At 37.0% G+C, this 15870-nt stretch overlaps 3 protein-coding genes across 6 annotated transcripts; 2 read left to right on the forward strand and 1 right to left on the reverse strand.

The window, feature by feature from the left end:
- Positions 1-87: 87 nt before the first annotated feature.
- On the forward strand, positions 88-2522 carry LOC117780805 (voltage-dependent anion-selective channel-like). Of its 2 annotated transcripts, none has more exons than XM_034617468.1 (3): positions 88-819; positions 1885-2115; positions 2172-2522. In XM_034617468.1, the coding sequence occupies exons 1-3, from the start codon at positions 308-310 to the stop codon at positions 2467-2469; spliced, it is 1041 nt and encodes a 346-aa protein (XP_034473359.1). In that variant the 5' UTR covers positions 88-307; the 3' UTR covers positions 2470-2522. The 2 variants fall into 2 exon arrangements, with proteins under 2 accessions (XP_034473359.1, XP_034473360.1); XM_034617469.1 differs by lacking the exon at positions 88-819 and adding an exon at positions 1098-1583.
- On the reverse strand, positions 2466-3762 carry LOC117780806 (aurora kinase B). The gene is made up of 3 exons (XM_034617470.1): positions 3532-3762; positions 2749-3466; positions 2466-2683 (listed from the first exon to the last, which is right to left on the reverse strand). The coding sequence occupies exons 1-3, from the start codon at positions 3663-3665 to the stop codon at positions 2540-2542; spliced, it is 996 nt and encodes a 331-aa protein (XP_034473361.1). The 5' UTR covers positions 3666-3762; the 3' UTR covers positions 2466-2539.
- A 223-nt stretch (positions 3763-3985) lies between these two features.
- LOC117780004 (leukocyte receptor cluster member 8 homolog) lies at positions 3986-9499 on the forward strand. Of its 3 annotated transcripts, none has more exons than XM_034616371.1 (7): positions 3986-4203; positions 4317-4684; positions 4820-5856; positions 5922-6660; positions 6934-7135; positions 7196-7403; positions 7475-9499. In XM_034616371.1, the coding sequence occupies exons 2-7, from the start codon at positions 4424-4426 to the stop codon at positions 7626-7628; spliced, it is 2601 nt and encodes an 866-aa protein (XP_034472262.1). In that variant the 5' UTR covers positions 3986-4203; positions 4317-4423; the 3' UTR covers positions 7629-9499. The 3 variants fall into 3 exon arrangements, with proteins under 3 accessions (XP_034472262.1, XP_034472263.1, XP_034472261.1); XM_034616372.1 differs by having other exon boundaries at positions 4317-4675; positions 4823-5856; XM_034616370.1 differs by having other exon boundaries at positions 4317-5856.
- The last annotated feature ends 6371 nt before the right edge of the window (positions 9500-15870 follow it).

Raw genomic sequence — 15870 nt, forward strand, 5'->3', positions numbered from 1 at the left:
AAATCTTATAAAGGGTAACATTCATTAGCGATATTAAAACTTTATATAAGTAGTAGACTACATTTTTTTCTAATTTTTCCGAGTTTGAAATCCTGTGCATGTTATTCTTAATCATTACTGCTTTGCTTTCTAGTAAACTTTGTTTAAATCTTCGAATTAACAAAACTTTTCAAAAATAATTAATTTTTTTTTTGTAGTTTTGTGTTTTTGTTAAAGGTACGGGAATTACAAATTGTATCGTAACGTTTTAACTTTGCTTAGTACTTTTAAATAACAGTCAAAATATAAAAAAAATTAGCACAGTGAAATGTTGGCACGTATAAAGAAATTATTTAATTTAATTTTTAAAAAAAGACGAAAGGATACAGATGGTTCTGAATATTCTGAATATTCTCAAGATGAACAAGGAAGTCCGCAAAGTTCGAGAAGACCGGAAAGACGTCAATACTCCAAAGGACTTAATGGTTCAGAGGAGACAGAGGTTATACCACTTCCACCTTTAAAGGGAAATATGTTGACATATTTTCACATTGGAAATTTAGCTAAAGAGTGTTTATGTCATGGCTATAACATCGGAATTTGGCAGCTCGATTGCTCAACTGGAACCAAGAAAAACATGAACATTTACAGCTACGGCAAAGCTGATCCTGATCTCAACTCCATCACAGGAGGCATGGGTCTTAGTGAAAAGTTTGGCATTTTTCATATGAGTCAGACCTGGCAGATACATGGATATTTGGGCACGATTGGTCTAAATACCGAGACAATTGGCGGGAAGCTCTATTCCTTCTTATGTGCCAATTATGTACACAATGATGAGTAAGTAAATTGTTAAAAAATTTCTTGATCTATGCTTAACAATATTGAGAGATTTTCTAGGCATATAAGATAGGGGAAAGGAAATTAAAGCTTAGAATTAGAAAGAAACAATTTCATTATCAAATAGTAGCTCATCTATAATTTAAAGACTCCGTACTTAATTATATATTAAATCTTTGCCCATTTATTTAAAAGTAAACATTGACTTAGTTTTCAAATATAAATATTAAAATGATAATCTAAAAATTCAATTTTCAATAAAATATAATTAAATCCGACATTTCAAATTAACAGTATACCAAAATGTCAGTTTTTAATGCTTTACAAAAGAGAAGGCAAAGTAGACTTGCCATTTCTAGGAACGTAACGTCGAAAGATGAGTCCGAAGAAGAGCGTCCGAGTCGAAACCAATCCGTTGGGGTGGTTAATTTTATCCCAACCTTAGATTTTGAGATAAAAATGCCAACATACTTTCACATTGGTGGCTGGGCCAAGGAGTGTCTGTTTCATGGCTATGATATTGGGATTTGGCGTCTCGAATGTACCACAAAATCTGATAGGATAAGTGTTTACTCTGTAGGCGAGGCAAAACCCGATTTAAGAAATGTGATGGGAGGAGTGGGGATACGTGAAAATTTTGGTATCCTGAACTTGACTCAGGCCTGGCAAACCAATGGATACTTGGGTATGATTGGTGCTTGCACACAGGCCTTCGGAGCTTTTTTATATACCCTGTTGAGGGGTACGTATGGACCACACGATAAGTAAGTTATCTGCTATTTCGTTAGGTCTTCTGGGAGTGCTTGACATATAGAAATATTTAATTGCATATCTTAGGGGTTTAGGAAGAAAGTTAATTTAAATTAATATTTTTGAAAGTCGGAGGTTTTCTTGAGGTACTTTTGATTGTTAGACTATATTTATTGAGTAGATTGTCTCTGTTAAAATTCAGAATAAATTTAGTGATATTTATTTAGTTGATAATTAATGTTCGTTCTTTAGAGAATATAAAGGATCCATTTCTATCGAGCATTTTATATTTGTTTAACCTCCATTCCCATTTAGTGCTAGTCCTAAAATCGATCTTCTTGCTGGCTACGAACTGTCCCCCATTAAGTCTGAGGTGGTAATACCCATTTTGAAGTCACCCAAGTTTATGGGTTATTTGCTCTTGCAACCAATAGAAAATTTTCTACTTGCCTGCCGTCTGGAATTCAACGTTGAGGAGCGTGAGATTGAGACACATGCCTTTTGCATAGGCTACACCGATGAAACCACCGAATATGGACTCAAAGTGTAAGTTATTCAGTTGTAATTTTAGTTTATCTCAAAGTTTGCATTTTTTTGGGCAGGGAGAACTTTAAAGATGTGCGTGGATCAGTTTTTCAGCGTGTGGGCGAAAAGTGGGGCGTGGCGCTCAAAGCGAATCTATTTGGCAAGGATATGCAAAAATTTACAGTTGGAGGTCAATATCAAATCCATGAAAGGGCTTTAATCAAAGCCCGAATTTCTGATGATTTGTTTGCCGGTCTTGTTTATCAAATAAAACTAACGGATAACGTTGAGGGTAATTATTACTTTGGATTCGACGCTAATTCGCCGTTTAAAGGAGATCACAAAATTGGTATTTCCTGGAGATTTAGAGCCTAGTTCTATTACTTCTTAACACGTTTATTAATATAATTTAAAATAGAACATTTAAAGAACAAAATTATTTGAATCAATTCTTTGCCAAGTTTTCTTTGCCCCTCTCGAGGTTGCGCTGTTCAAGCTGTGCGGCACGCTTAATCATCCCATCCTTAACCCATGGATGCGTCATAACATCCACCAGGCTGATCCTACCTTGATTCTGGCGACGCAGTAACTGTTATAAAAACGAAAATCAAATTAGAGTAAATCTTATAGATTGATATAGATATTTGTACTTACGCCAGAGATGAGTTCCTTTGAGCCAGCTGACAAGTGAGATGGATAGTGTATATTGACGCGCCTGATTTTATCATAGGTGTTCTCGGTGGTGTTGGATTCAAAGGGTGGACTGCCCACTAGAAACTCGTAGCATAATATACCCAAGCACCACTGATCCACAGAGTCATCATAAGCCATGCCATCCACCATTTCAGGCGGCAGATAGTCCAAGGTTCCGCAAAGCGTCTTACGTTTATTGTTGGGCGTATGAGCGGACCAACCAAAGTCCGCCAGCTTTAAATCATCAGTGCCAGTTAGAAGGATATTTTCTGGCTTCAGATCGCGATGTATGACATTGTTGAGATGGCAATAGTTGAGTGCATTGGCCACCTGGTAGGTGTATTTGGCCGAACGTGGCTCATCGAATCGATGATTAGGGGCCGTGCGTAAATGCTTGAACAGTTCCCCTTCAGAGGCGATTTCCAGTGCCAAATAGATGCGCGATTCATCATGGAACCAGGTGAGCAGGCGCAGTATATGGGGATGCTTGAGGCGCGACTGTATCTCAATTTCACGCAGCACCTGACGCTGCACGTTGCCCTTGCGCAGCTCCTCCTTAAACATCACCTTCATGGCAACCATATATTGCGAGTGACGTTCGCGCGCCAAATAAACGCGTCCGAATTTACCGCGTCCCAGGGGAGCGCCCATGTCGAAGTCGCGAGAAGTCCATTCATAGCTGGAGAATGGCGCTCAATGAACGTGCCGAACTTGAAACGTCTTATTTTTAATTTAATTACTTACGGTCTTCCATAGGCATCGTGGGACATCATTTTCAGGCACATCTGTTTGATGGGCTCCTGGTGCTCCTCGGGCACATTGATCATCAAATTGGGCAAGTGGTTTCGTGTTGCATGCTTCGTGCGAACATGCGCCATTGCACACTGATTTTCAACTTATTTACTGTCGATATCAACCAAATTATTATATTTATTTCAATTTATTACTTGGCGTCACTGCTACGATTTGCGCGTTTTTTTTCGAATGTCTTCTTTATTAGAATTAGGTCGTTGGCGTCGCCACCTGGTCCAAAAGTTGCCACCCTGCGAAATTTACCGATCGGGAAACATGCCAAAAATACTCGATAGCTATCGATATTATTCACAAAACGATAGTTGCTCATTTATTCGATTAGCATCGATATGAAGCCTGTGGGCGATGTATCGACAGTCATACGTAATCAATACCAAAAACAGAACGTCCCTGTCTCTGAAACAAAGCAGCACGCGTTGTGTAAACGTGATTTTAGAAATTACATTTTTTTGTGCGTAGAAAGCAAAGAGAAACATTTATTTATTATATGTGTAGCAAGCAGAGAATTGTGCGCGTTCGTTTATGCAAGTGTATTATTAAGTTTAACCGTTTGTAAGGGCTATTGTGGAATTGCAATTATATAGGCCACGGAGCGAATTTTGGGTAAGAAAATAAAAAACAAAATGGCGTACTGGCTCAGACACGCACACACGTATATTGTACCATAATTGTAATTTTTGCATTCTCTTTTGGTTTCATATTTTGGAACACAAAAGGGCGCGTCATACGCATATTTCTGAGCACGAATATTCATATAAAAGGTAAGTTCCAAAAGGTTAAAGTGCTTACACAAACACGTACATACCATACGTAACCGTTCAAAATGTCCGATGCGATGAGCGCTCCGCCGCCCTTAATACCCCAGCTGCAAGAGATGCAGCAGCAGCAGCAGCAACAACATCAGCAGCAACAACAACAACAACAACAACAGGTAGCAAATTCTGCAGCTGCTCAACAATGGAGCAACTACGCCTGGTGGCAACAACATGGAAATAATGCTGCCGCTTATCAGCAACAATATCAACAATATTATCAATACTATATGCGTTATCAGCAACAGCAGCAACAACAGCAGCAGCAGCAGGTAACATCTACGATCAGTTCATCAAATGCACCGCCTGGTTTTAGTAATGCCCTGGCGGCACCACCGCTACCCACGGCACCACCGCCACCCCCTCCACCACCTGCGCAGTCAGGTAATAATAAAAATCAACAACAGCAAAAGAATTTTGGTGGCATACGCTTCAATTTGAATTTGAATCAGAAACGTTTGGCAAATGCGCCAAATCCTCTGCAGCAGCAGCAGCAACAACTGCAACAGCAGCAGCAGCAACAACAAACCATACCCATGCAACAACTCAACATGTATAATAATAATAATAACAATAATGCAAATAACAACAAAAAGAAGCGCAAGCGTAATAATAAAACCAACAACAACAATAACAATAACAGCATGAATAAGCAGCAACAACAACAACATCAGCAACCGGCAACTGGATATGAACAGACGAATGTCAGTTATATAGGCATGCCTCTAAATCCATTTGCTGCTCCATCAGTGCCACCCACTCCTGATCTAAGCAAGCCACCACCCCCTTTACCCACCATGGTATCACCAACAGCAGTTGCACCTGCTGCTGCTCCACCACAACAACAACTACAGCCACAGCAACAACTACAGCCACAGCAACAACAGTCACCAACAATTGCTCAGGAGCCACAGCAGCCAAAGCAAGCACAACCTGCAACAACAGCATTTAAGCGTCCAAATAGTTGTTTCCAAATGAGCGCGAATGATTCTTGGCCCGATTCACTTAATCAATATGTGGCACGTTGTTATTTCAAGTGCACCACGGACTTGGACAAGGATCAGATAGATATTTGTTTAAAGGGTAAAATAATTGCTGCAGCCAATCGCAACGAGCTCTGGACTCGCGACTGGGACAATGAACCCATGCCGACGGTGCACAGCGAACGCGATGGCATTGATGTGGTTCTGAGCAATGTCACCTTACCACAACCACAACGCAGCAACTATTTTAACAAGAAACAGCAGCAGCAACAGCAGCAACAACAACAACAACAGCAGCAAAATTCAAGTTCGACGCCAAAGCTGAGCCAAAAGTCGCCAAATGTTAATCAATTTAAACAGAAGGCAAACGCCTTTAACAAGTTTGGCAATGGCGGACATTACGGACACGGACATCAACAGCAACAGCAACAATCGTCGCGCTACTCGAGGAGTCGTTCGCGGTAAGTTTCATACTACAAATGACCAATTTATCGCGACTCTGCTGTAATATTATTGTATTTTGCAGTTCGCCTACGTCGTCGACATCGTCGACCTCAAAATATAACAGCAGGAAGCGTTATTCCCGTTCCCGATCGCGTTCCCGCAGCAGCAGCACAAATAGTCCCCCCGCCCGCAAGGTTCCGCGCAAGGCAGGCTCAAATGATTCGCTGGGCAGTGATTTTATACCCATCAATTCGAATTTGTCAAAGAAACAGCAGAAATTATTGATGAAAAGGAATAAGCGTGCTGCCGCAGCAGCTGCAGCTGCCACAGCGTCATCGTCTGGTAGTGGTGGGGGCAAAAAGAAGACGCCACATTTTTATGCCACGCATTCGTCGTCGGTGGGCGGTGCCGTTGATGATGACACAGCGCGCTTGCAACAGCGTGCGGCACGTTTCTCACAGTCGAGCAGCGGCTCGTCTAAGAAATCTGTCGTCGCAATTGCAAGCTCACCGTTTGGTCTCACTACGGCCAAGCACAAGAAGAAATTGCAGGCCGCGTCTCGTGCAACGTCATCCATGTTCTACGAGGATCATGAGGGTGCGGGTGCAGCAGGCATAGATTTACTCGATTTGCATATAGTAGGCACATGTAGGGATTTAGAAAAGTCATTCTTGCGCCTGACCAAAGCTCCATCTGCATCGGAGGTGCGACCCGTTGAGGTTCTCACCCATTCGCTGGCCAATGTGAAGGGCAAATGGCGAACGAATCAGGATTATCATTATGCGTGTGATCAGTTGAAGTCTATACGCCAGGATCTCACTGTAAGTCACAATCAGAGCTGGGAAAAGTGATTAAATTATTGAAAAAGCACTTCTAAACTATCAGAAAATGTTTATTACTGCGGTTTTTACAGCACTACATAATTATTTGATTTAGTTAAGGTTTGCTTACTTATCTAACTATATGAAATAATTGTGTAGTTTTGGAAGAGTTAACTCATTTAATCGAAAGAAATTGTAACCACTATTCCCAGCTCTGTTCAAAAAACCATCAAACATCTTCAACAATGTATTTATTTCTCATTTACATTATAGGTCCAAGGTATAAGAGATAAGTTCACAGTTGAGGTATATGAGACGCATGCACGCATTGCCATGGAAAAGGGAGATCACGAAGAGTTTAATCAGTGTCAGACGCAGCTAAAGATGCTCTACTTGGAGTTGGGCAACAGCAGCAATTCGCTTGAGTTTACCGCTTATCGTATCATCTATTATATATTTACAAAGAATACCTTGGGTATGATTAACTTACACTTTTTTGTACTTTTATTTTCTAATAATTATTAAAAATTCGTAGACATAACAACTGTGCTGCGTTCGATAACAGCTGATCAGCGCGAGAATCCTGTCATTGCGCATGCTCTACAATTTCGTTCCGCTTGGTCGCTGGGCAACTATTGTAAACTCTTTGATTTGTACAAAACAGCGCCGCTCATGTCCGGGCACATGATTGAATGGTTCCTCGAGCGAGAGCGCAAGGCGGCACTTCGCATAATTATTAAATCGTAAGTATTATAACATTTATCATTATTTAAATATGAATTCTTATAAAAGTTGAATTCATCTTTGCTTGCAGTTATCGTCCCAACATTAGCGTCGACTATGTCAGAAATGTTTTGGCCTTTGAAAGCACTGAGAAGTGCAAAGAGTGGCTAGACACCTTTAGTTTACCCTATGCCGCAGATGGCGCTCAAATAGATTGCAAAAATGCTGCTGCTATTGCCATTTGAAGTCACATAATGGGTCGAGTCCGTTTCTGGCGTTTTATTCAACCTACAACCATTATGTGAAGTGGCAAGCAAGTGAGGGAACGCTCCATGATGAAAAGAATACACAACTAAATACCTACACTCGATATCCGTTTAACAAGTGTTCAGCTCAACGAGCAGAACATGGCTCTGGCGGAATCGATGCGCCTACCTCTATATCTTTTTAGGCCCTTTCCCCTTTCCAACTCTCTGTATATATTAATATCTGATTAATTAGCGCGCGTGCCCCTGCGTATAATTTGGGAAGTGCTTTGCATTAGTATGCCCCTGAAAATTGAACTATTCTATTACACATTTTGCCCCTCCTCAAATGTATCCCAGTGCGGTTATCCTCTTCGTAATTCACATTGAAAAGCGAAATACCCTGTCGAATAATGAAAGACCAATCACCTCGTCGGCTCACACGTAATCAAGGACTTTCAGCTTAATAATTCGCCCGCAAGTGGACAAATTTTCAAAGGAGCTCGCCGCAAAGTAAATCTCTACCGAATTCTTCATATGGATGATCAGCACATGGCAGCATTATGGAGCTCTTCGTCGATTTTATAGGTCAACTATCAGCGAAGGAAATGCTCAAAGTCATCAGCGACTCGGCACAAGGTTGAAGCACTGCTCAAATCAAAAGCTGGACCGGCATTCAGATGAACAGATTGATCGTTGGACAAGTCAACTAAATAATCTGTTTTAAGGTTCAACTCTGCAAGATTCCGGAGGCTTAGACGGGATTGAGTTTCATCAGACTCTCCTGTTTGGACTTCGCAGGCTTTAGGTGTCTGGATTCGTCTTGCATTCGTTTTGAATAACAATGGGTGAAGGCGCTGAATTTATTTTTGATTCTTGAAAATGTTCCAGCCTATGTGAAAATTAAGATTCATAAGAGCATTCAAGCATCTATATCGAACTATGAAAAGTGCAAGTGATAATGTGAACTATGAACTTTAAACTAACTGATATGAATTTGAGTGAACTAAAGCTTGAAGCAGAGCGAATGTAGTCCCAAATAATTTAACTAGCCTGTATGATCAACTCTATTACACCAATTAACAACCATAATATTAACATCAACAAACAACAACATATAACACCTAATACAAGCAAACGAAGAGTGTGTTTCCTGAAGTCTTAACAGATGCCAATACTTGGTTTTCTTTGTCTCCCCCCATTTCATCATATTTCCTTTAAAATAATTTTAAGATATAGATTTAATGTTTGCTATTTGTTTAAATTATTGAAAAAAGGTTATACTAATGTCTTGTCTCTCTATTGTATACCTGTATATATACAACATCAACAACACCATCATCGTCATCATCAACGAGAGCTACGACAACAATTGCAACAGCGCACTGCAGCATGGGAAAGCGCCAAAATTAAAAAATAATAAAACAACACACTTATGCGATGGAGTCAAAAGTAATCTTCATGATGGCGGCATCAACTTCTCGGGACTTGTAAGCTCTTCCAATTTTAACCCATGGAAAAAGGAGAATAGAAATTGTATTATATATGAAATTATTGAATATTTCACAAATGGAAATATTAATTTATTAAATAGCAATTAATTGGCTATGTTGGTTAATTTGTTAAGTGGGGCATGTATGGTAGTTATATAACTATTATAGATTAGGTTACTCTTAAGCACAACTTTTTTGTTGTTCACTTAAGCTAAGGTTTATTGTTGTAATTCTTTTAATTTTGATGAATGTTGAAAACAAATTGAAATCAATTGAGAATTTCAACGCATTTTTCAACTGCTGATTACAAGAAATGCGTCTGTAGCAAGAGAAAAGTGAAATAAAAAGCGCGCTTTTAAAATATATATTCACTAGAAACGAATGACTTTTTATTCAGGTGGCTTTCCCTCACAGGTAAAACACGTGTTGACTGAAATATCAACAAATGGGAAACACTTGTTGCTGCCGTTTCCGTCAAAACAAACATTCCAGTGTGGAGCTTTAGCCAAGTAGCAAACCATTGTTGATTTTCAGCAATTTCTGTGTGTGGAACGAAGCTTTACACCAATGGTGAACGGATGCTGTGTATGGTTGTTGACTTTGAAGACGACCGTGTGGCGATTCGCGGTCCTAGGGGGAGCAACTGCTATTTAAGGATGCTGCGTTGCTGCCTTAGCTTCAGTTACCGCGCGGCGCTTGAGTTCGTTGGATCGAGCTGAAAACCTAAGAACTGAAAGTGGACCAACATGATAATCAAAAGATAAATAGCTTAATACTAAATCTTGTGAGTGCAGTGAAGAAAAATCAAATAACTAAAATGCAAATAAAATTCTAAAACGATTTACAAAAACTAAATATTGATAAATATTAGAATATTACATGCCTAGACGGCGCTGTTTTATGGTTTAATAAATTTAAAAAAAAATACAATATTAAAATAAAAAAAAAATTGAGAAACTAATTTCATCGTTTAACTTTTAAGTTTATCAGAAGCGAAAGGTAAATTAGAAAGAGTAAAATACATAGGTAATCAATAAATCAAAACGCTAATTTATAATTAATTGTAAGTGTTTTCTACTTTTATTTTAATAAGTTCATTTAATTTTTTACTCTCCCATTCCAAGCAGTAGCTTTATTGTAGTTTACAGCAAATTAAGTATACGCATTGTGAACCCAATTCATTTAGATTGTTTATTTAAAATGCCAAAAACTATGAAGTACTTAAACATTGCCAATAATTTGTTGCAAATTAACCATAAATTGTGCTGCATAAAAGAATAACTTCCCAATTATTTACCCAGAGTAATCACTCACACTGTGTACATAATCCAATTGGCAATTGATTAATGCTGGCATTTCCAATTTCATCATTAAATTTGCAATTAAATAAATTACTAAATGACCAGACGACTAAATTTGGCTTTGAAAAAGGGCTGTGACAATCAAATCAAATACTGAAAATTGTTTTTCCAAATGAAGTCAATTAATTACGAATTCAATAAATCATCTATAATAATGTCAAGCGCCTCTAAGTCTGGGTCAGGCATTAAACTGTAGCCACAATTAGCCTTTTGTAAATTTGTATCAGCAAAAACAGTTTGCAATTATTCCTTGCCAAAGATTTGATGTCTTAATTAAAACAATAATGAACTTGAATGTAACTCGGTTACTGTTTATAACTCAATTGAATACATTTAAAAACAATTAGCTCAGCATAACAGGCACATATCTTACCTTCGAGTGCTCACATGAATGTGTTCCTCTTTATCAAAGTTTGCTCCACTTTAGGAGCAGCATCTGCCATCATTCGCCCATTTTCCTTTCCTTTCGGCTTGTCACTTCGTGCACAATGTCACATATTTCATTCACTCTCAATGTCTTACAGCCATTTGTATATTACAAATTATAATGAAATAGTTTTGCATTAAATTCAAGAGGCAGATATTCTTTGTTAACTGACTTCAAATAACTTTTGGAACTCATTTTACTAATGATATTTTTCAGTCATTTAGTGTAGCATGTAAAAGTCAAAACAAATCGATTGTTTTCCTGCAAAAAGTATGCAATAATTTTATAAATGCTTAATAAATTCTTTCTGCTGTAACTGTATGTGTGAAATCAAAGTGTTTTGGACACTCGTTTTAAATGAATTTGAGTGCGAAATCTGTCGTTTGCACATCGCAATCCATTGTATTACAATAGACTAAGGCACAATAACCATATTTTTCACAGCTTGTATTTATATTGCAATAAAGATAAGTTAAATGGGATTTGTGATACCACAACCATATGCAGTTATTGATAAAAAATAATTATCTTAAATGTTTCCTTTTATTTAAAATATACAAAGTTCTTAATTAGACAAAAAGACCCTTCTGTTACTCAAGTTAAATATTTTTGACCGCTATTAGATGTTCTCCAAAATAGCTTTAAAAAGTGTTCGTAAACATTATAATAAATTACAGAATTGGTAAATATTTAAAAAATAAAAAAACAATTTCAAGTAATACACATCTTTAAGATGCAACATTATTATTATATACTTATTTTTAAAATTGTTTGTTAAAAAGGAGTCTATTTGAATTTAAGGTGTTGTCTGATTTGATGAGCTTGCCTCGAACGCATATTTATGTAATTTATTCCTTCGGCAAGTTCAATCCAAAAACGCCTCTTTTTTTGGACGGGTATAATAAATGTATTCAGTTGGCTTTTACGTATCAATTTCAAATAACAATATATAAATATTGACAAGGGCAACAGGCAACTGGAAAAACAGCCGCAGCTGCTTCTGACATGATCCAAGAATGCATAACATAGCATGCGAGTACATACATATATAATTTTATTTATGTGTTGCCAAACAAAGTGCGAATATTTATTTTGTATAAAATTTCTTCCCTTTTTTTTAAACAACATCAAGTATGCGTACTTGCTGATTTTAGTAAATAAAAAAAAGGGGATACCTTCAAAGGATAAGCCCCGACATGGTATTCCTTCATATGTTAATACCGTGGAGACCTGCGTCAGTTGCGTTTTTCATTCTGTTGAGTTACTCAGTCACACAATCAATTTTGTTGGCATTCGCACTATAGGTGAAAACATTGAGAAATAAATATTAATAATAGTTTTTTTTTGCAACTCAACTTTTGACTATCTTGAAAATTTCTTTCGCATCAAAATCTTTTCAGAATAATTCTGCTAATATTTCCACATATTTATACTAAAATGTATCTCAGCATTCTATCATAAAAACTTATTAAGTACTTGGTGAAAACAAAGAGCTAACTTTTAATTTTAAAGTTTTTGCTGTTCATTATATTAGAATAAGTATGACATGAATTAAAAAAAATATTTTCTTTGGTCTATTTTTTGATTTCATAAAGTTTTTCAAGGCTTAGATAATTAAATTTAATATTTATACGAGGATATTATGTTGCTTCTCAATATTTCTCTATTCATTATTTATTTTTATTATAAATGTATGCAATATTAACACAGTGATACAATTTCTTTTTAAAAGTCTTAACTTTTTCTCCACAACAGTTTGATTTTACTTTTTAGAAAGAATTTTATGCTACAATAATTATATAATAAATATTTTTCTGAAATAACTTTATGCCAAAAACTTTGTACATTTGTGACACAGTGCCAAGAAAGGCAAACCACAAGATATCGCATGATGACCTCTTTCCTTCCTGTCTAGGCTCTATCCTGTCTGTAGTCCAACACTTTACAGCATCTTACAATGTGATTATTTATTTTAGATGAAAGCCGCACTTCATACCGCAAATATTGAGTTCAGTTGCTTTTACAATTTGCATATTTACATGGCAAGAAATAAACTCAAGCCTAGCTTATATTTATGACAGTCAAGCATTATAAATTTTTGGCATGTGTGGGCCACCATTTTGCAATTGCCTCCAAAAGAGAAGACAACTTTACTTTTCTTCCACTTTGCACAAAAGTATGCTACACTTCTTGTTTTTATTTAACTGTTTGGCCCCCAATCCATTTTAATGGGTCTTCTTAACAGATTTGGTGCTCTTTTTGCATTGTGCATGGCATTTGTATACACTCTTTTCTTGTTATTTTATTTGTATCTTTTGTTAGCAACTGTTTTGCCTTTGTCTTGCCAATTGTGTGACGCTTTTCAATGCTGCGATTTCTCGTTGGTTTGGTTTGCTTATTTTTTTTGTCTTTGGTGTTTTTTCTTTCTGTTACTGTTGTGTTGTCATTTGAGATAATACGAAAAAGCATTCAGGCTTTAGCAGCATTTGTCGTTTTGTCTCGGTTTTCCTTTGATTTTATTTGGGTTTATTTTAAAGCAATTGATTGGATTTAAAATGATGATTGAGCAAAAGCTGCCGTTGTAATAGTGTCAAGTGGTGTGGCATGCGTGTTGAAGCATGAGTGGTTATATGTGTAAGTAGTTAGCTTCATTTTAGCATCCCAACGATGTTGGAATAATGCCACAAAATGCAGTAAACTTAGTGACAGAAGTCGTCGAAACAAATTTATTTTACTCTCTTAAAGGCATTCTTTGGGCCTTTATTAATTTTTATTTGGTTTGCCTAAATAGCTTAAATTCTAGTCTTGCTTTCTATGCAAAGAATGCTTAACTTATTTAAGATCAATGGGGAATCCTGTTTCCGACTGTTTGACTGTCCATTTAAACATTTATCGAAAACAAAAGTCTAAAACCCACTCAAACTGTGTCAATGGAGCAACTTGACCATATTCAATCACTTTGACTAAGTGGCAAAATAGCCGACAGCTAAAAAAATAACAGCAACTGTTGGCTATCAGTAATGAAAATAACCTTCCCTATCAATTAATTGATTGATTGATTGATTAGCTCAACTAACTATGAACGCACAAATAAAATGCTTCGACTCTCTTTATGGCCTACACAATAAAAACAAAGAAACAAATTAAACTAAATAAACCAAAATGCGGTTCATCATTTTCGTTCGCTTAAGCATTAACAATCGAGTTGGATGTGTGTGTGTTTTTCTTCTTTATTTGATTTTATTTGTTGTGTGTTCTGCAAATCAAAGCAAATGCTTATGTTTGTGATTTGAATTTAAATGTATGTCGAGTGCTTATTGAGCCTAAATTCGAAGAGGAGGATTCTATGATGTCAAAACGTTTTGTTTAATGCCAGCATGAAAATGATTATGAAACTCACAAACAGTTGGAACAACATACGCATACACACATGCCACAGCCAGCCACAAATCAAAAGCCAACTCAAATATTGTTCGGATTCGGATGGAAACCGATTCATTCAACCGATTCACTCAGCGGTCAACAAATTGCTGTGCTATTATTTTTGTGCTGTGTGTGTGTGTTTTATTATAATTTTTCATCTGCTGTTTACCAAAAATCATGCGTATCATGCATATAGTAAAGTGAGTGCTTGAGGGAAGCGAAGAAAATTAGGTTACACATTTGTTAATTCGCAGAGAGAATAAAACGTAAGGAAAAAAATAAAAGATAATATTAAATTTGGATCAGGTGGATATGTCGGACAAAACTCTATACTAGATCACAATAGAAAGCGATAATCATCGGATCACTATTAAAGCAGATTTTCCAATTTTATATTGAATTTAGTTAATGCTTCCTGAAGCTGATTTTAAAGCTTTATACTAATAAAATAAAGTGCAAATACTCCTTAGCTAATTTTGAAATAATAAATTAAAGGTAAGGTTATTTAAAATGTATTAATAAATATGTATATTGATAAACAAATTTAGTTTAGCTTTGCTTACAAAGTTGAACTTTCAAGTGGAGTTTCCTGGCGCATTAATGATTAATATACCCCAAAAAGTCCCAGCTGACTGAATGTTTATTCTCAAAACTTGATACTTAGACCATCCTCGACCCTCGGTCATACCTGGAACTCGGATGATGATGTACTTGGAACAACAGCTGGGATAACGGGACAACGGAACCAGCCGCGAATGAGTTAACAAAATGAAAGACATTTTGTTGAAATATTTTGTATTTGTCTCGAAAACTTCAACAGCTGGTGTCAAGTAGGCGTGAAAAGTGCTCAAATAGGTTGTTAATGTAAAGGTTAAGGTTCAGGCCTTTCAAATACAGATAAACGAAAACAAAAGGATTCACAGCTGTTGCCAGGGTAGTCACCCCCACCCCTGTCACATAAAAGTTGCCAGGCGTCAGAAAGTAAGCGTATAAATGAATCTATATCAAACAACATTTAAAGGTGTACTAATTGTATTTTCATAGAGTCACAGGCTGAGTCGCTTTCTTGATTAAGCAATTTATGTTGAGCCGCACATAATTAAGCCACAGCAGAAAAGTGGAAATTTAGTTTGTGGCTTTCGCTGTTCAACATGGCGGGAAATTGCCATAAAGATACTTTTAATTGCTACTAAGTGCTGGCAAAGCCAACACCGCGCACTTGTCTAGCCCCGAGGCAAATGAAACACTCAGAAGCTAGAAAACCAGCTAAAGTCCCTAAAGGGAAATCGGCTTCAGCTGTGACTTGCCTCATCTGAGTTATAGTTGCGGGAATTGTTGCTCTGGAAATGTAAGTAAATGTTGCTTGATTTGAAAGTTAATGAGCTGAGCAATGTCTACGCACAGGATGTTGCAAGATTTAAAAGTTTAACTGCAAACTACCTTAAATTAAATGGATTAACATTGGCAGATCAGCTCATGCAATAGGCTATAACAAATTGATTACGATTGAGCGGGTTATCAAGGACTTTCAACTTTTG

The sequence above is a fragment of the Drosophila innubila genome (assembly GCF_004354385.1).
Source record: "Drosophila innubila isolate TH190305 chromosome 2L unlocalized genomic scaffold, UK_Dinn_1.0 4_B_2L, whole genome shotgun sequence".
NCBI classification, from domain to species: domain Eukaryota; kingdom Metazoa; phylum Arthropoda; class Insecta; order Diptera; family Drosophilidae; genus Drosophila; species Drosophila innubila.

What these genes read in the sequence shown, in the direction of transcription:
- LOC117780805 (XM_034617468.1), top strand. Translation starts at nt 308, where the DNA reads ATGTTGGCACGTATAAAGAAATTATTTAATTTAATTTTTAAAAAAAGA. An exon ending in AATTATGTACACAATGATGA is followed by an intron (nt 820 to 1,884) that starts GTAAGTAAATTG and finishes ATTCCCATTTAG; the next exon opens with TGCTAGTCCTAAAATCGATC. An exon ending in ACCGAATATGGACTCAAAGT is followed by an intron (nt 2,116 to 2,171) that starts GTAAGTTATTCA and finishes TTTTTTGGGCAG; the next exon opens with GGAGAACTTTAAAGATGTGC.
- LOC117780806 (XM_034617470.1), bottom strand. Translation starts at nt 3,665, where the DNA reads ATGGCGCATGTTCGCACGAAGCATGCAACACGAAACCACTTGCCCAAT. An exon ending in CACGATGCCTATGGAAGACC is followed by an intron (nt 3,467 to 3,531) that starts GTAAGTAATTAA and finishes GCCATTCTCCAG; the next exon opens with CTATGAATGGACTTCTCGCG. An exon ending in CAAAGGAACTCATCTCTGGC is followed by an intron (nt 2,684 to 2,748) that starts GTAAGTACAAAT and finishes TTTTTATAACAG; the next exon opens with TTACTGCGTCGCCAGAATCA.
- LOC117780004 (XM_034616370.1), top strand. Translation starts at nt 4,424, where the DNA reads ATGTCCGATGCGATGAGCGCTCCGCCGCCCTTAATACCCCAGCTGCAA. An exon ending in TACTCGAGGAGTCGTTCGCG is followed by an intron (nt 5,857 to 5,921) that starts GTAAGTTTCATA and finishes TGTATTTTGCAG; the next exon opens with TTCGCCTACGTCGTCGACAT. An exon ending in CTTCGCATAATTATTAAATC is followed by an intron (nt 7,404 to 7,474) that starts GTAAGTATTATA and finishes CTTTGCTTGCAG; the next exon opens with TTATCGTCCCAACATTAGCG.